This window comes from Cydia splendana, chromosome 7, assembly GCF_910591565.1.
Source record: "Cydia splendana chromosome 7, ilCydSple1.2, whole genome shotgun sequence".
In the NCBI taxonomy this organism is placed as follows: domain Eukaryota; kingdom Metazoa; phylum Arthropoda; class Insecta; order Lepidoptera; family Tortricidae; genus Cydia; species Cydia splendana.
The window spans coordinates 19,944,328-19,964,836 of record NC_085966.1 but is presented as its reverse complement, the minus strand read 5'-3'; the positions used below and the strand labels follow the sequence as shown (position 1 = coordinate 19,964,836).

Below are 20,509 nucleotides of genomic sequence, written 5' to 3'. Positions count from 1 at the left end.
TAATACCAAAATAATGGAGCCCACAGATTACCACTTCGCCGGACGATATCAGCCTGTCAGTTAAACGCAAAAGGAGACAGTTCCGAACTACTGACAGACTGATCTCACCCGGCGAACTGGTAATCTGTGGGCCCTTTAGAGATAATTTGCATCAGAATTCTTAGTAAAATAGTTGTTTCTAGTATTTGGGAAGTACAGATAAGCATAGATTATTTATTATGTATGTATACATTGTACTAATGTTTGACAATAATGATGCAATGTGGATTTCCACTTAAGTGTTGTAACTAGGTACACTTACTAAACAGACTTACAAAGTTCAACTTTAACCTTTTTAGCATAATACAACAAGCACCTCTATTGTTTAAAAGATAAAAAACAATATATTGTTTGTATGTTTAAAGAATAGTAAGTATGTAATAGTTGAGAATCACTCAACTCTAAAAAAAATCATAAAACTTTGCATAGTCAGGTACAAAAGCTGCTAAGCGGACAAGGTAGAGGAACTAAGCACAACTCTATCGTTAAGAGAATAAGAGCGTGCGTATTTGAGTCGCTTAACTTCAAACTCGGATAAATCCATCTGTCAGATTGTGCGATTTGGGTATTAAGAAAAGGTAATAGGGTACATATTTGCTGAGAGGGTCGAATGGATTTACCCGAGTTTGATGTTAAGTGACACATTGGCATGCTATATATATTACTGCCTCAAGCGTTTATCTTCTTTTGCTGCTGAAAAGCTCAACTCAAGTTGATTATTAACACTGACCTCTTCAGTCTTCAGTCAACGAAGCTTGTATCAGAAAGTTGTTGTGTAAAAAAAACTTGTTGAACATGGATTACCTTTTCCCCAGTATAGCCGGCCTCGCAGTGACAATGTCCGGTGACGTGGTGACAACTAGCGCCGTTGGCGCACTCGCAGCTCCGCTCGCACTTCTCTCCCCATTTTCCAGATGGACATCTGGAGATGACACAGCCAATATTGGTATTATTGCAACAATGGACAGTAATTCATGTTCGATTGAATAATGGAGGGCCTTGATCGCAACGAATTGTCAATCCTGCTAATGCAGGTTAGTCTAACACAGCTGTAGGACTTGTTTTTAGCACGCAGCCTACGCTTGCATTTGTCTTTGAAGATGAACTACGCTATAGTAATCTACTCTCCGAATTGAGTCAACAATTGTTTAGGTTTTTTGCAAAAGACCATGACATGATCGAATTGAACGAAGAGATCTTATGCAGTACTAAAAACTCTATTCACATATCTAGGATCCAAAATCTATTTTTTCATGATGTCGAATTTAATCCTGTTATCCCTAGTCATTGCAATTTTTACTTCCATATTGAATGAAAATTAAAAAAGAGTGCTTAGAGTGTAAACTACTAAAAAACCACAAAAAAAATGTCGTAGATTTTCTTCGTTTTCTATCAAGACAAACTTTGAAGGGAGGCAACATAATACTTATAACCAAGGAGGATTCGAGGCGATAAATTAAATTACATAAACGGCTCAAAATAAAATAACAACAACGGGTAACAAAATTCAACAGCGCATCAATTTGGCGATCCAGGTCAGTCAAGTGCACATAACATGCATACGAGTATTGCATATTGAATTTCGCAACACGCTCGGGCATCATCCGTGTTTGGGTGCAACGATCAACGCACGCTTGACACGAATTTAGGGTACGTTTATTAGAAAATTGCCCACTCGCCAAAAGCTGTTTGCCTTCTGAGCTGTGTAAAAAATAAGTCCAAATAAAAAATATAACCGCCACATTAGTTAGGCGTGTCGTTGGAGTCAGTTGCAAACCATTCGTCAAATCGTAAAAAATATATGAAGTGTCTAGTTTCGCAAACGAAGTACCTACGAATAGTTTTCTCAAATGAATTTCCCGTCTTAATATCGCGTTGAGTCATCATTGCACAAGGCTATTTTTTGTAGTATGTACTTTGACACAGCAGACGAGAACGCTTAATAAATTATGCAGATCACAAATCACTACTAAATGGAGTTACTTACGACTTACTGTCACCACAATACTAATTTAGCTAGTATATGAGATAAGTAATATTACATACAGACCGGACAATTTCGTTCCCTCCCAGACTAGAATTACCTCATCACACGACGACTGAGGGCCTACCGCGAACCACGTTAGACGTGTTGCCTCCCTGTCACACTTACGTATGAATTTACAAGTACGACAGAGAGGCAACCCGTCGAATGTGGTTCGCGGTAGGCCCTCAGATTGTCTAGCTCTACTGACTGACAGAATCTCAGTTCGATTAGCAACGCGACGGGAAGTTCAATATGCCATGTATTCGTTCCGTGGCCTCCGTGTATGACGGTGGCGCCGCCCTGATGGGTGTGGGACATAATGCTTATTAAACAGTTGGCACTTGGCAGCTGCCAAGTAGTATGAAGATATTGTCCCACAAAAGTTCATATTTCACCATGTCATGCGTTGGCGTATTGATCCGTATGAGATGTAGTGCGCACAAATGTAAAATGATTTCGGTATTGGCTTATCCGGCCTGTGAATATATTTACCTGTTAGCGCAGACCTCACCGCTCCAGCCGGGCGCGCAATCGCATTCTCCTGAGAGTGGATGACATTTTCCGCCATTTTGGCATCGGCAGCCTTGAGGGCAGGCCACTTGAGCTGGACAGCGTTCCTCGCACCTGTTCACAACATGATTCTGTCAAAACCAGTATGCATGAGAAGCGCATGTACAAAGCTTTTGTCATTAGAATGACCAAAATGTTCATAAAGACTATCCTATCTTGCTTGCACATCCATGTTTAAGTTCACATATTTTATTACCTATAGGCCCTGTGCATGAACTATAGGGGGCAGCAGGAGCAGTTAGATTTTTGGCTATGTGTCGTTTATGCTTTCGATGTAGCCCACAAGATGGCAGAACCTACTATGCACAAGGAAACGTAGCGACGAGAACGGTAGATTGTAGCACTTGCTTTGGCAATGTACCTACATGTGTACCTGCACATATGTTTCCGATTCAGGCCACAAGATGGCAGACCCTCCAACGCGCACGGTCCCTATTGTCATGGAGTTTTTTTGTTGGGAACCATTGTAAAAAGGGACAGGAGCAGCATATTATCTAATATGGCAAGCTCCTAAATTAAAAATAAGAACATATTAAATATATTAAAAACGGGTCACTCACGTATACAACATGTATACGTATGATGATGATGGTATGTAACATGTCGAGCGTTTTTCGACTTAAAATACGTGAGTGACCCGTTTTAAATATATTTAATAAGTATGTCTGTGTCTCACGGAAGTTTTGTTATTAAAAATAAGAACACTTACAGCGGCCCCGTAAAGCCTGGCACACACTCGCAAGCCCCGCTCGCCGCATCACAAGTACCATTCTTGCATTGACACGTCTCTATACAGTTGTCGCCAAACGTCGGCGCCGCACAGGCCTTCTCGCAGGCCTCGCCTCGCCAACCCGGCGCGCAGGCACATTCGCCGGTTAACGGCTCGCACGTACCGCCGTTCAGGCATTGGCACGAGTTCTGGCAGTTGCGGCCCCATTTGCCTTTTGGGCAGGCTGTAACAGTAGAATTTGATTAGCTGTGGCTCTTGGCTGGAAACGGAAATGTAGGAAATATATACCTACACGATGAAATTTAATCGGTGATCAGGAGTTAAAAAAAACATCAATAACCAACCTAAAAGGCACACCAATTAGGAATATTGCCTTATTAACCATGTAACGTTGAATATGAATTAATCCTGAGTTACACTTAGTAAGTGGCAATCGCTCTAGCGATTAAGCTCTGGAAATGAAAATAGTGAAATCGCCTATGACACCATGTTACTTGTGTGCATTATTAACTTATTTAACTTTGCTTTTAAAATTGTGTCTCATAGATGTACCGTAGTTTTGGAAAAAAATCTAAAAAGAATACTAACGGCCACACTCTTAATAAATGACCACTGGAGGACCCTCTTTGCAATAAGATTTAAGAAAACAATGATACCAGACACTGAGGCTCGCTCAGTTGTATTTTACATTACCACCTAAAAACGATGGTCGTTGTCATGGTAGAGCATATCAAGAGTGATTCGTGTACACTGTATAGTCTGAAGATGAAAGCTTCTGAAAGTCTATACTCACATATATCGCAAGCCGGTCCCCCGTACCCATGATCGCACGCGCACGTATTCGGCGCGACACATTTCCCCTGCACGCACTTATCCACGCACACAGGCACGCATTGCTCCCCGTTCGTATCCGGAGCAAATCCCGCGCAGCATTCCTCAACCGGCCGGTACTTCACAAGGATCTGTGTCTTGTACACTGTTCGGAACTTGACTCGGTATTTGGAACATCGTGGTGGGACGTTGAAGCACCAGGAGTATTCTTTCTCCTGGTACGGCTGTTGTTCGGTTACGCGCACTTTCGTTGTATATCTGGAAAGGATGGAAGCGATAAGTGCATGAACGGACAGTGGAGTTGGAGTTCTGATAATATTTATGTTTTATATAAACATTCAGCATCAATTGTTGCGTTTGTGACTATTACAATTCAAAAGTATCGTTATAGTTACATCCAATTCATTTGTTATAAAAGTGACATAAGCTACTTTTACATTTTTGCAGTTTAAATACAATAATCATCACATTTATATTTAATATAATCGGCGTTCATTGCATTGTCATTTATATTCCTACTTATATCATTGATGCAAAAGTAACCGTCTGTCAGTTAACTGTTAACGCTTAAACCGCTGAACCTATTACGATGAAATTTTGTAAGGGAGAGATTGAAACCCGGGAAAGGACATAGGATCGTTTTTATCAAATATCATCATCATCATCATTATTATTCCACGCAGATGAAGATGCGGGCAAAAACTAGTACCATACATATATATAGTATTAGCTTCTGCAGTAGATATAGCCTGTCCGATTTCTGAGATCATGCACGGAAAAAAATAATTTTCTACAATACTACCAGAACGTATAGTAATTAAAAATATAGTTATACCTACTAAAATCCGGTAGTAATAACAAAAAATGTTGTATCGTGTAAAACTTGTTTTTTAAACATCACTGTTTAATTCTAGTTAAATGCAATTTAGTACTGCTTACAATTTCGTTGTATATGTAAAGATGCAAGTGTTGTAAATATTAAACGTTTGTCTCGTTTAATATATGCATCGTAACACTAACTATTGATATGTAAAAATAAAGATACGAGTGTACACGTTACAAGTTATTATGTTGTGGTTACTATAATGCATTGTAGTCTGAACGAATCAAACAGTTGTGCCAACACCACGGTGTATGCGCGGGTGGCGGGGGGCGGAGAAAGGAATTGCGCAAGCAGCCATTACGCCAGCGTCTTACGTTGCGGCCGGTCGATGTTTTTATTTACGTAGATCCTGTCCATGGTATAATAATATACTCCGCCTGGTACTCCATTCCGAGATTCGCGTATGCCCTAACTGACACGCGCCTACGTCATCATGCTGTTTACAGGTTCTCAAACTTTGAAATGTGGGAGAATTTTAACCAACGGTGAAAATTATTTTAACGGCATTAATTTTAAGTTATTCATGTAGAAACATAGTAAAATAAAACAAATCTAATGTATTAAATTAAACTTTATTTATCTATACAAGACAAACGTTTAAAAAACTAATTCACAGTTACACATTAATTACCAAGCTTACGACGTGAAAAGTTTGGAAAACACTGCGACTGCTGACACTGAGCGAGAAGGAAATAACAATTAACACGCGTTCCGAGATCCGAATTGTCAAATGTGCACAGCGCTATCCTGTGTTGCCAGTAGTATAAACAGAATTACCCGAAAGTCTGAAATTTTTTTCGTGAATCGGAAGATATTGCTAACGAGTAATTAAAAATGACGTGTTATTGTAAAATTTAAGCTAAAATACTTAAAAATGAAAATTATAAAATTATAAAGAAATATTTTAACTTATTAACCATAGTATAATGTACCCATGTAACATGTTATGTTGAAATAAAGTGGCTATGTTATTGTGACGTAGGCCCGTGTCACTCTGGGAATGGAAGACCATGTTTTATTAGACCATGATCCTGTCCATAATTTTATTGTAAACTAGTACAAGTGTATAGCATAAGTGCGTGTTGTTTGCGTGTTGCTGACACAGTGAAATGTGCGGGCTCCGATTAAGGAAAAGTCCTCCCGCACCGATGTGGATAAGGAGGGATTCACACTGGTGGAAAGGAAACGCAAGGCGCGCAGGGCGCCTCGTAAAACTCTGTGTGGCACTGCGGAGCCGGTTAATTCTGGCCTACGAGTTGCGACACCGAGTAAAGCGCTCTACGTGTCTCGCCTGCATTACTTCGCCGGGGCCGACGAGGTGGTGGAGTACGTCCGCCGGAAGACTGGCTACACGCTGAGGGTGCACCATCACTATGTGCACTTCAGTTCATTTGTAGTGCGCGTGCCGCGGCCTCTGCAGGACACCATCGCAAGCGCGGACTTCTGGCCGAAGGGTGTGGTGTTTCGGCGGTTCCGGGGCAACCTGCTGAATCCTACGCCGAGTCAGACGACGCTACGGAGCCACGCTGTTACGTCGTCGCCCAAATCCAATGTTTAATTTGTATGTCATTTTTGTGTCTATTGTTTTCTTTGTGGAGACAAAATGTTTTTTTCATTTGTAGTGTCACAGTGCCTTGGTTTTACTGTAATGCTGTGTTACTTATTTGATCAATAAAATAAAAAAAAATAAGTGTGCTTAAAAACTTGTCTGTATTTACTAGAAGAGCAGTGTACTAGTTATATATTGTTCACGTAACCAGTACGGTTACCATCAGTTTGTCACTGACATAAACGCCGTCGAGAACGTAATTTACTTTCTATACATCTCGCTCGCACTCGCATATTAGTGCAAACGGGACGTATAGAAAGTAAATTACGTTCTCGACGGCGTTTATGTCAGTGAGAAACTGATGGTAACCGTACAGAACCCACTGCGCTGAAGGGACTTCTAAACGGGCCATATGTTCACTGCAATATGTGGCCGGCAACTATTAGTGTCCCTCTCTAACATGTGAGTAAGAGGACACCAATAGTTGCCGGCCACATATTGCAGTGAACATATGGCTCGTTTAGAAGCCCCATTAGCACAGTGCGTTCTGGTAACGTGAACAATATAAAACCAGTACACCGCACAAATCGTTCAGTTACATATACTGAATACCTTGTTATAACAACAGGACAGGAACGTATATGTTACTGTATTATTTAGTAACCATTAACAGACCGGCTAGTTGGGTTTACTAAAAGTCTTATACCCACTACTATACACTTCATAGAATTAACAAATTTAATTTAACAAGAATGGTCTGGTTATGTTTACAAAGTGTCCTGTCGTCACATATACAACAAGATAATATAGTACAGCTAACCAGATTCTGGTTACCAGTACCAGGTTTTTTTTTCAGTGTGTTCGCCATTCCTTTACTATGGCGTACTTGATCTTAGAAAAAAACCGGACAAGTGCGAGTCAGACTCGCCCACTGAGGGTTCCGTACTTTTTAGTATTTGTTGTTATAGCGGCAACAGAAATACATCATCATCTATCACGGTTCATGAGATACATACAGCCTGGTGACAGACGGACGGACGGACAGCGGAGTCTTAGTAATAGGGTCCCGTTTTTACCCTTTGGGTACGGAACCCTAAAAAAACGGACAGACTAGTTATACATGAAATATTTTTACTCTTGACAATATGACTAGTTTGACTCTTAGTCAGTTTTTTCAAACATCTTTTATTTTCACTAGTTCCGTGAATGGGTTACTCATCACGAACGTTTTCAGTAGGTATAATGTTTCTGTTCCTGAGCGAAATATGCATATTGCAGTATAATAGAACAATGGCGTTCAATCAATTATGATGAATAGGAACTGTTTTACAAACATGAAACTAGTTTACTGGCGTGTTTAGTTTCAGGAAATACCGAACTTGTATTTACATTTGGAACATTTGTTTCGCCTATATTGCACGGTCTGGCCTTCACATATTATCATCATTGTAGTGAATTCAATTTAAAATAACATGTTCGCGATCAAAATATTTGCCAATCGTTCTGATACAGAGAAGCCGTGATACCATATGCATAAGTCAGATACACTTTGTCTTATTTTATTTCGACACAATCTTACATAGGTTTGACCTTAGTTTGCGCTAAGCGAAACTTGTACATACTTTGAGTACGGCGTACACAATAAATCACTACACCTTATAAAACAAAGTCCCCCGCCGCGTCTGTCTGTTTGTGTGTTTATATTATGTTCGCGATAAACTCAGAAACTACTGAACGGATTTTCATGCGGCTTTTACCTATCGATAGAGTGATTCTTGAGGAAGGTTTAGGTGTATAATTTGTTAACCCGTGCGAATTAAGCAGGGACGGGTCGCTAGTAAATAATAAAAACGTAAATACCATAGAAAGCATTCTTATTTCAGGAACAATTATTTGTGATGAGCACACAAATATGCGGGATTAGAACCCAGTTTTCCAGCTTCGTAGGCAGAGTTACTGCGTCAGGCCGTTAAAACCGTTTTTTCTGAACACTCAGGCCAAAATCTAATCGGTCTACCGCTACAAACGGATATCAATTGATTATAAATATAGATATTTATTTACAAATAGGTACACGGTTAGTTGAATCGAACATCGGAACGGGTTGTTGTAAGTAGGATGGATTGATTTTATCCCAATAAAACTCAATCGGGACAAGTGCTTTGTGTTCCCCTCAGACGCTGTCACTGTTTGTACTCCCCGCCATATAATATGGACAAAACAAAGGAGACAATAGCGGGAAGGGAGTTCAGATATAAAGTTAAATGACCTGAATGAATACCGTACGGTATCACAGCCATACATCCGCCTTATTACAATGGCCATTAAGTGCAAATTTGTCACCGATCAGCAACAATCAGTGAAATAAAAAACAAACAAAAATGAACAGTAATGTGGCACAATATGCGGGAACCAAACAAAGTACGATATCGAGAGAGAAACCTATACGGCCGTTAGTTAGTTAAAAGGGCGTAGATACATATGCAGTACCAATGAGTTCCTACTTCAGACTCTTATGTTAATGATATTGAGGTAGGTACTGGGAGTAGTTGCAGTTAACGTGAAATATATGATAAGCACTGTGGAAAAGGTTGTTGACATTAGCTGAGAGAACTCCAGCTATTAGGGCAGAAAGGTTTTTCCGTGGCAACTACGACCTGGAGGTAGGGCTGCTATTTATCCGGGTTTCCCCGGATATGTCCTAGTTTGGAGGCCGTCCTGGGGCCGTGGAACCTCCCCCGGTTTTCAAAAAGTGTCCCGAACACTTTTTATGGGAAAACCCGGACACTTTTTATGGGAGGAAACAACCTTTATTTACCGGCATTATTGTGTACAAAGTAGGTAAAAACCGTATAAATAGTACACGTCCGGGGAAAAATGCAATTTACGCCATATGTCCGGGTTTTTTGAAGTCTTTGGCCGGGTTCGGCGAATTTAGAGATGGCAACCCTACAGTGGAGGGCGCAGCAGGTAGGAAACCGTTGTACGAGTAGAATGAGGACAGCGCATGCTGATCAGTATTGTAGAGATCCTAAGGAATATTTCAGGTGATAATGATTAAATCTAATTTTAAGAATGATGTGTGTATGGGTAATTGGGTTCTATTCTATATCCAAAAGTAAACGTCCAGAGGAAAGAGGTCTTTGTTGAAGAAAATTAAGAAACTCATTAACACTCATTACAAAGTAAGCTTACATTAATTAGCAGCGATAGAAGTTAAGATAAAACAGTCACACTCAGTTTGATAATCCATTGCACTTCGACCTTGATGCAGATATTCTATTTAATGTGCACATTGGACTTTCGTGCCGATAAAAAAAGCATTTTACGCATTCTCAGGTCAAGAACAGAGTGCCTTTTAGTCGCTTCTACTGACCGAGTTATTGTATCGCAGTTTAACTTCGAAGGTCAACGGTTATCTAATTGTTTTTGCATAAAACAATAGGTATAAAGGATGACTCATCTGCAATGGCTTATCTCCGGTTCGTTGGTAAATATATTTGGTAAACGCACAACATATGTTCGCCGATTCTTTTACAAAATATGTTTATGTTATGCATCGCTACAAATAGTTCAAAGAGCACATGGGCATACTGTCGCGATTGAGCTCCTATACACTACCATACCAGCCACCATACCACACCATTCCATATCATATATATCAGTTACAGTTGGAAACTACGCTTGGAAATTTCACAATAAGTTACGACAAAAATCACGAGTTCAGAATATCAGACCACGACACTCTGCAAAATAGACTCTAAATAAAATATGAATAAATGAATGTTAGTTTCAAGAAAATAATAATGATTTCTAGTGCAGAAATGTATATCATGCCGTCCGTGGTTACGGGGCTTCCCCCTAATGTAATGTAGTGCAAATTGCAAATTCTTAAAACGCCCTGTTGCATCGTTGCAAAACGTCGCTATGTGGTATCGCACTATGGCAGTGGAACTAAGCATGCGATCTTGCATAACCAATACAATAATTATAATAATTATTAGGAACTGGCAGAGAATAAGTTGCTACTCGACTAGTATTTTTAAATGGCTGTTTACAATACAATCATTCTTTACGCAAAACAGTTTCCTTAAGTGGGTCATCAAACACATGCTAAAACAATTACAAATGTCATAAACATGAGAACTAGTAGGCAGTATAGTTACATATTTGGTCATACAATTGTAATGTCTACTTCTAGTTATACCTATTTGACGAACTCACAATCAAGACATATTTTGTAATTTTTAAGCAAAACCTTAAACATATAACGTGTAGAAGACCAACACCATTGAAAATTTACAAAACAGGTTTTATAGTAAGTAAATATAATATATCTTATCCATTAGATAAGATCTCTTAAACTAATGCTAAGTTTGTAAGCTGTATCCAATAAAATAAAAAGGGGTATTGGTATATGCAGAAAAATGCTTTGTACTCTTTGTACAGACGAAACGACAATTATTTAAAATTGGCCGAGCTATATTATAATTATCATGCAACAAGCTGACAATATTAAACAGCTATGCTGCGATATAACTACATCCTCAATATTACCTACTATGCCAAACATACGTAGCGGATTTAAAAACAGTGATTCCGTTTGCTTTTTTGCAAACTGAACTCATTTTTCAAACGAAGGCAATGTTTGGTATGGAAAGATTGAAAAGCAAAGCTCAGGAAAATTACAAAATTTTAATAATATTCAAATTAAACAGCAACTCCTCAATCAGCGTTCATAAATATTATTATTTTATGTAGTCACATATCAACGGTCATGTATAGTCATACTCGTACATCACCGTTGACTTGCCACGCGAAATATGTTCATTCAAGTTAACTACCTTATTACGTCTGTGAGTTGTGAGTAAAATCTAGCCTAACGACTGGCCGGGTGAATCACGGATGTGTCAATGAAATATATTGAATAACTTATCCTAACCACGCACGCAATGAACAAAGACGAATGGAACAAGCGTTGTAATAACAGCAAAACTAACTAATCATCTGTGGACCTTATGTCTATGTAATAACGTTTACCAAAGGTCATTCAATTTAATAGTGTGGACGATGTATGGAACATGTAGCATTCTTGAATTCCTAGTAGCATTAGACCTTTACCTGCATGTTCAGTTCAATGTTTACCTACACCGGTGTAGATAGCCGAGTAAGCCTTATTAAAGGTGCCCACAGATTACCAGTTCACCGGACGATATCAGCCTGTCAGTTGTTCGGAGCTGTCAAATTTTGCTTCTAACGGACAGGCCGATATCGGTCGGCGGACTGGTAATCAGTGGGCCCCTTAAGAGAGTGACATGTTAGAAAGGGTGTAGCAGGCTGCAGGAAAGCCTTTCATTGGCCCCAAAGATTTGTTTTCGAAAATATTACCAGGTGAGGCTCTGTGAGGAGAAAATACTTCATACAAATATTTATCACTCTACTGCCTCCTGGAACCTGACGGCATCAATTTAACCCTAAAACTTATTTTTCTCCAGAGATGGGCAAAATGTAATCGACTAACGATTAACGATTAAGACTAAAATAATTAATTGCGACTGACGATTGAAAACGACGACTGATCAATCGTAGTTGTATAGAGTGCAACTAATTTAGTTGCAACTAAATTAGTTGCCGATTGATTACGGAGAACTAATTTTTGTAATCGACTAATTAGTTAGACTATTTTTTCCGCGACTAATGTTAGAAGCTAATTAAATGGAAAACCTCGGTATGGCTATGTTGACAGCCAGCAGATTAGGACATCTTAACGCATGTATAAAAATGAAATAGTACATGTGTTACTTGCTATATTTTGACCATTTTTATGAAGTGTAAAATGTCTCTTATCTAAGGGTAAATAAAAATTGGGTACTTTATGCATTGACACTTAAAACACAATTTTATAAATAAAACTTTGTATTTTGTTGTTAATCAATGTCAATTGTAAAAATAATACTTAAAATTGCCCATAATATTACATTGTCATTCAAGCATTTCAAATTAAACGTGTATACATAATTTTAGCTCAATCGGTTGAAGGTATCCGCTAAAAAGCTGCAAGATTCTACCCAAACCAACACAGGTACAACATACGAGTACCTCCAATGTACATACATACCAACTTTTAGTTACATATTGCAAGTTTAATAAAAAATGCAAAAACCAGCGATGACATTGTTTTAATATAGATTTAACCGTGAAATTTAGTCGATTGAAACTAAAACTAATTTAGTTGTTAGTTGTACATTCTCACAACTAATTTAATCGCAACTAAATTAATTGCGATTAAAAATGACGATTGATATTTTTAATCGATTGATTAGTTAACTAAAAAATTAATCGATTAATGCCCATCTCCGTTTTTCTCTAAATGTATGAAACGGACATATATTAAAATTTGCAAAAATATTGCCGTGATTTAATGACTGTTTAAAAAATACGAGTTCTTTTCGTAGTTCTTGAAAAAATAAATTAAGAAATAAAACAAAATTTAGGCTAGTGATACAAGGTTAGGTCGGATCCACGTTGCGCGGATGTCGCTGAAATGGGTCGACCACAGGGGGGATCATTTATAAATATATGTCTAGACGGATCGCAGTCAATTATTGTTTCAGTGCTTTCCATTAGGGAGTTTAATTCAGTTTAGTTAATCCGGCGCTATTCCTCTTTTTACCCTAAGAATTACAATTATTGCTAGTAAACCTAGGGGGTCGTAGGTCGATTTATGTAAAATTGTCCTTTGATATTGATATATTTATAAACTGTATAAAAAGACAAAAAATACGGTTCAATTCTTATATACTGATTGGGGCCCTCAAGGGTGGCGTAGGCCACCGCCAGTACCCCAAACCCAAGCAACACTAATCGGCAACCTTCCATCATAGCTCGGCAACTCATTGAAGTGAGCTGACAAAACATATAGATTGTCATCACGCTAGGGATGTGCTATCACCGTTCGCACAAGGTTAAACAATAAAAAGTCATACTCACGGTTCATTTCTCATGCAGACATTGGGGCCCTCAAGGATGGCGCTGGCCACCGCCACGAGCCCCAAGACCGCCACAACCTTCGGCCACATCTCGACTCACGCCCGCGCCATAACACTATTGTTTACGGTGTTACGTCACAATGTGCATTCAAATGTTGCGCCAGTGTAGGCTTTTACGATGCCGGAGATCTGAAATTAAAGGGCCACTGTTACTAAGTAGTACTCTCATGAAACTTTATATGGAAACTTTTGGTATTGTGTAGACTTGTAGAGTAGTAATTTTATTCCAATCCAATCCAATGGGAAATCAAAATAGATTCAAGTAGATTTTGCGCCTGCGAAGCTTTGAATGTCAAAAATCTAAGGTGTCATGACAACTCGTGTGTTGCCGTGCCCATAGCGCCAAGAACGGTTTGTTTTATTACCTACAAAGTAAAAATAACGTGCAAGGTTTCTAATTTTATTCGTATTTGCATGACACATGGATATTTCAAATGGCGGTCAAAAGGTTAAAAGTATGGCCAGGTAAGCTTAGAAGCACTATGCTATTGGCCAAAATAAAAGTGGTATTACAATATTTACTTAATTCAACTCTTTTTTACTCCACCAGAGCTTATGTCTATGTTTTCGTAACTTTTAAAAGACAAGTCATAACGAACGGTAACTGTAACTATTTCTAACATTGAATAGATATATTTTTGTTCAATTGCCTAGTGTATTTATAGTAATGGGTATTTACAAACCGAATGAACGCGTCCAATAAAAACAATTAAAATTAGCTAGCGGGAAACATATTCTATTTAAAGAAACTATTTCATATCTTGAGATATAAATAGCTAGAATAAGCCCTGTTATATCGTGCAGAAATGTTTATATAATTCTTGTAACTCATCGAAGTAATTAATATGAAAATAACACTAATGTAATAAATAATTAATTTGAAAACAAAGGAGTTTTACGCATGTTGTGGTTTTTCTCGTACGCTATAACAATAGGTTACGCTATTATCAATTTAATTAAAAAGCATAAGTAACACAAAGCTATGTGTAAGTGTATTTAACCTATGGATTTATTATTCAAAAACAAATACTATAATAGGTAATTAATAAACATGTGCAACAATTTACGTGAAAACAATTGATTGTGAAATGTAACTTAACTCATTTGTCATATCACAAAACTAAGGAGTGCTGGTCAACGCAACGCAGTTATAATTAGCAAAGGAAATAAGATAAGGCCAAGGTTAATGCAACAGACAACGGAAGTGATGACTAACTAATCAAACGAAGAGAAATGTTATTAAGGGTTTCGTCACTGTGATATTCAATTTAATGATTTACGAGGTATTTCTTGTTCACTTGTTCAGTCGACGTCAAAGATATGTTTACAATTTTCGCCTTATTACAAACGAGTAAGGTGCAAAAGTGTAAACATCATTGACGTCGACTGTTCAACCTCTTCATCAACATGAGATGGGATTTAGAATACACAGGCCAATTCGAGTTTTAGTTTCGCTTCGCTCGATCGTTAAATACACATTATCTTATCAAACAACAGATTAACAAATCTAATCGCATGTTACCTAATGTGGTACTAATTTGTTTTCTTAACAGTCTTAAAAAAACAGCAAAAAAATAATTGGTATAATTTTATGATAATACCTACTGTTTCGCTAATATATTTATCAACATGCGGCAAACATGAAAATGGCAACAGGCCAAATGCAAGAATACAGTTTGGAATTTATGAAAACCCGTAAAATGTTGTTGGTTTTATTTTTAAATTATTGTTTATGCCGGAAAACCATATAGACATAGAAAATACTTCAAATAGCAAATTAATTGTTTCTGTTTCCCCGGCATTCCCCTCCTCTTACTTCCCCAGAGACCAAAAATGAGGAAATTTCGTTGTAGTAGACACTTTATATTTACAAACTAATGTAAACACGTTAAGTGGAGGGAAATTCTCTTTAGGCAATTTGGGGTTTGGTTTGGGGTTTCATAACACATTCAGTGCCAGTGCTACGCGCTACGAGTTTAGGCAATAACACGGGAAAATCCGCATGTAGTGAGAGAGAACCCGCCTAGCGGGTCGCTGGCAATGAATGTGTTAATTTCATAGTTGTGTATACAACAGACATCGTAAAATGTTGCTCTGCATTTAACGTTAAACGCATCTAAAAATATCACAGCGATGCGATAAAGAACAGTTTGTCCGGCGCTGCAACTTTAATCTACCTAATAGCATTTTTGTACGAACCAGGAGTCCTATTCTGTTTTGAACTGGTTTTGATGCGACCATGAAGATCGCTCACACTGATTGGAGCATGCAAAATAAAGTGCAATTGCCTAAACCAAAGAGAATAGAGTGTATAGAGGCGGATTGTCACACTAGACCAAAGCTATGGTGCAATATTTTCGAGCGATGGCGCCATAAGCTTCAGTCTACTCTCGAGTAGATGGCGTTAATATTATTATTTAACAAGTTAACATTATATCAGTGAATAATGATCAAAGTCAAATGGCGTTCTAACAGTTTTAATCTTCTGTCGAAAGGTGGCAGTAAATGTACTGTAGCTACATAATTTACCATGACAGTAACTCTCTATTTCAAATTCTCTTTGCTAAAACGATAGACGAGCTCGTATCAAAACCAGTTCAAAACCATAACAAATTGATAAATCTGAATTGGACTCTGGGTCTTGTTGTTTATAATATAAGAAGCTGCAAAAGTCAGCATTCCACTTCACATACTATGTACTAGTACCTGGAATTGCGCCGAACCTGTCCTATTTCTACGTATGAACGAGGTCTGCGGGCGATTTCAAGAAATTGCGTGCTGGAATTGTACCTATATGTGAAGTTATCTATGAAAAGGGACCTTATCGTCGATGGCGCTTACGCCATTATTAACGATGCTCCGATATAAATACAATGCCGCGCGACGCTGTGCGGCGTAAGCGCCATCGACAATAAGGTCCCTTTTCATAGATAATGCCCCATATGTAGAGCCAAGCTTCTAAACTCTAACTCTTCTACACGTCCTAACTCTACAAGCCCTAAACTTCACAAACTCTACACCTTAACCAAATTATGGGGCTTGGCCGTTGATAAATCCAAAACTACTCGTGCATCGCAAATTCATGATTGTCGACCGGAAATTTGGCTCGTCTTTAGATTTCGGGAACAGTAGGTATATAATATTTAAAACTTTCGCGTTTTGAACACATATTAAGTCACATTTATAGACGGGTCTATCGCGAATTTACTTTATTACCTTTATTTACCGACGTTTCGACACAGGTTTCACTGGTCGTGGTCGCAGCTAACTCTGTCAGTCTATAAATGTGAGTTAATAACACTAGGTATACCTACGTAAAGGCGAAAATAAGTTGTTTTTCAGTATCTGTATGCGTATGACACGCGTGCCTACTGACCAATGATAACAACATTTTATTCAATTGCATCATCATTTGTATACCTTCCTACATCATATTTATCTCAAAAGCTTATTACTTTTTTCTTAGTGTAAGAACCTAACATTGTTATTCCACTATTATAGTCCGAGTAACGTAAAATTTTATTTCAGAGTTATGAATTGATTCTTACATATTATGAAGATACAGCCCACTTCTATAACCACGTTTAACAGATATGATAGCCTTAGCTTCATATAAAAGTATATTATAGGTACCTACTAATGGTACTACACATAAGAGTCAAATCATAAAAATAAAATTCGTTACTTGTAATTAAAACCAAAATATTACTTTGCTAATCCGCGAAAAGATAACGTGCTAGTCAATCAGTGCTAACCCCTAATATAGTGCCTGATTTTATCCACTAAATATTTCGTTCTCCGACCATAGTGTCAGTTTTTCCAGGCTGGATTTTGGCTCAACTACGTTTATATCTAGAAGGCATTTGCATTTAGCTCGTAAAAAACTAATCACGTGTAGGCACAGACGCATGCCTACACAATTCAAAGGTATTCCGCAGCGTGTGGGCGTGCAAAAATAAATGGACGTAGTCAAAATAAAACGTTGCACACTTTAGATTACTAGGAATTATTATTCGTGTCAATGAAATTTGAACTATAATATAATAACTAAATGCTGATCAAGGTTCATTTAAGCACGGTGGAAGGGTCGTGGTTTAAATTATAAACAAAAGTATCCACCTCTCAAAAAAATGTATGGTACAGTAAAATCCGCTTAAGATTCTGACAGGAACTTAAGTATGGCAGTGCTACAGTTAATATAACATTTTCATAGAAATTTGACGTTAACGGTGGAGTTTCAGCACTCTGTCGCTTGCCAAGTCAGTGCAGAGTTAGCTTAGACGGACTCTAGGATGTAGATATATAAAATACTAGCCCGCGAATTCATCTGCGTTGTATGATGATTGATAAAAATTATCCTTCCCCGAGCCTCAAACTATCTCAATAACAAAATTTCATCTAAATTCGTTCAGCGGTGTAGGTAAGTGTGAAGAGGCAGGTAACAAGTTAACAGGCAGACATACAGCTACTTTTGTATTAATAATATTAGTAAGGATCTTCATCCCAGATTTCTAAGAACTTTAAAAGTAGCCAATACCCAGAACTTATTACGCCGAATATAAAGCCTCTTAAGCATCAAGTGGTCGACAGTCACACGTCGGACAATTAAAATATCACGTTGCATAAACATAACCCGAGCGTAATAGGTCGCCATTATTGTCAAAACACATTCGTACTGGTCGTGCATTCATGTTGCTGAGCGAGTCGCAGTACCGTGTAAAGGCCATGCCATAATATGCGATGACCAACCAAACTTCCGACTGTCCAATGTCTTCCTGACTATGGTCGAGGCGTAATTACAGGGATTAGCACGGTCACATTGCTCGAAATCCTCGTTTCCGAACTTTCCGACGATGTATGCGCTTAACTGTAAAATCGTGACCCGCTTCAACTACGCATAATATTAATATTGTTGGCTTTAAGACTGACCGGCGAGTAGTGTCACAAAACAAGCGATCCTCCTAAGTCTCTGTCTTTTAAAAAGGTGAATTCAAATCAAACTTGAACTACAATGGATTAAAAGAAGATTCCAATTCAAAACTGCAATAATGACTCTGGGACTTAGGGGGTTCATTTATAAATAACGTCACCTACTGACACAAAATATTTTAAGCGTTAAACTCGTTCAAGAGCTCTCGCCTTGGCAAGGCAATAGGAATCACACTACAAAACACTTAAACAATTCCTGTGTCATTAACAAAGTTCAATAAGCGCTTTGTTTTAGGCCACCAGTATAGGTGCGACGGAATGACGCATACTTGTTTATGGATCTAAAGATCAAGTAGCATTGGGGATGAGGTATCAGTCAAGACGAAGTGAGTTGTGAATTAGCATAGTGAGTTAAATAGGTCACCGCTAACAACGCGTGGGTAAACATGCAGTGAGACTTGTAGCAATTAATATGTTTCATGTTTTTTTACACCTACTGAGAAAAAACTGTGATAGTCTGTGATTCAGCAGCAGGCGTGATGCAGGTCGCACGATTAAGATACCTACATAATAGCAGGAGATCTAAGGTCCCGTTTTCTAAGGGGACCTTGCATTTTGGAGACAAAGCAAACCGCTTGGAACAGGTGTTCCTGGGGGTGACCTGAGCTGATTAAGCCCGGTTGCCAAGAGGTTCCCCCCAGCAGGTGGGCAAGGGTGGGGGGGGGGGAAGTGCCTCCCGCGCGCCTCACTCTAAGCTTTATATCTGTATATATCTCGCAACTATATCAAGTTTGGTGTCATTTTCGTATAATTCGAGGATGAAGAATTCATTTCTGTGACTATATTTTCACTCACCCATACAAAAAATTCGAAAAATTCAAAATTCAAAAAAAAATCTTTTTATTTTTTTTTCGAAAATCTTGTACAAAATTTATACTATGAGGATTTGCTCTAGAAAAAAAATATCTGTGAATAGCCCAGTTATCCTACTATACAGAAAAGTAAACTTGTCAAACATTATTTTTTCATAACTCTGTTAAAAAAAATGTTTTGTGTCGCGCGGCGTACCTGCATTGTAAGAGCGGTATGCAACGTTTAGGATTTTTAAGTATATTTAGATGATTTCTGATAAGTTGTTATTCTTCTGGTGGTAGATTACATTAATAAATTACTTCTGGACGTGATATATATACAAATATAAATTAAATATATAAATAAAGATGTTGGGAAAACTTTCGCTAATAGAGTTAAGTATTATAAATGTGATAAAATTAACATAGGAGATGTTTGACAAAAAATGCGGGTTAAAATAAGATATATATATATTGTTCGTAATTGCCATTACATGCCCATGTGACTGTGCATTTTAGGTTTTTTTTAACGCAGTTGCACCTCCCTGCGCATTTTGTTTTGCAGCGGCAACGAATAAGCTCTAAACAAGCAGCAGCCGCCGCAGGTAGGCTTGTCCATATGGGCTCCCAATAACCATGTTGTTTGGACCAGCCCCAGTCAGCAGGGCATGGTGGCTGTTGCTGAGGGGCTATAATCTGTCCCCAAACATAGACCAAATCCTACACATGCGACACAACTGAAAACCGCCGTATTGCCGAAATAATTTCTGCACTTTGTCAACCAGGTGCAGAAAACCCTAGAGGAAAAGCAAACCGCTCTATGTGCGTTCCTTGATATTGAAGGTGCTTTCGACAATACGCCCACAGAGACCATACTCAATGGTATGAAATCAAAGGGAGTAGACGAAACCACCAGATGGGTACATAGCATGTTCTCGAACAGAGTAGCCACTCTGACCATCAATACTATTTATAGAGCATGAATTTTATACCATCCCCACTATTATGGACCCTAGCAGTGGACCAACTTCTTGCAATCATGTCAGGCCAAG

At 38.4% G+C, this 20,509-nt stretch overlaps 1 protein-coding gene across 1 annotated transcript in view; it reads right to left on the bottom strand.

The window, feature by feature from the left end:
• LOC134792314 (protein draper) overlaps positions 1-20,509 on the bottom strand; it is a 50,786-nt gene that overhangs the window by 22,826 nt on the left and 7,451 nt on the right. The window contains 5 exon segments of the mRNA XM_063763582.1: positions 844-961; positions 2,558-2,689; positions 3,345-3,588; positions 4,159-4,454; positions 13,619-13,806. Coding sequence (XP_063619652.1) covers positions 844-961; positions 2,558-2,689; positions 3,345-3,588; positions 4,159-4,454; positions 13,619-13,707 — 879 coding nt within the window. The 5' untranslated portion in view covers positions 13,708-13,806.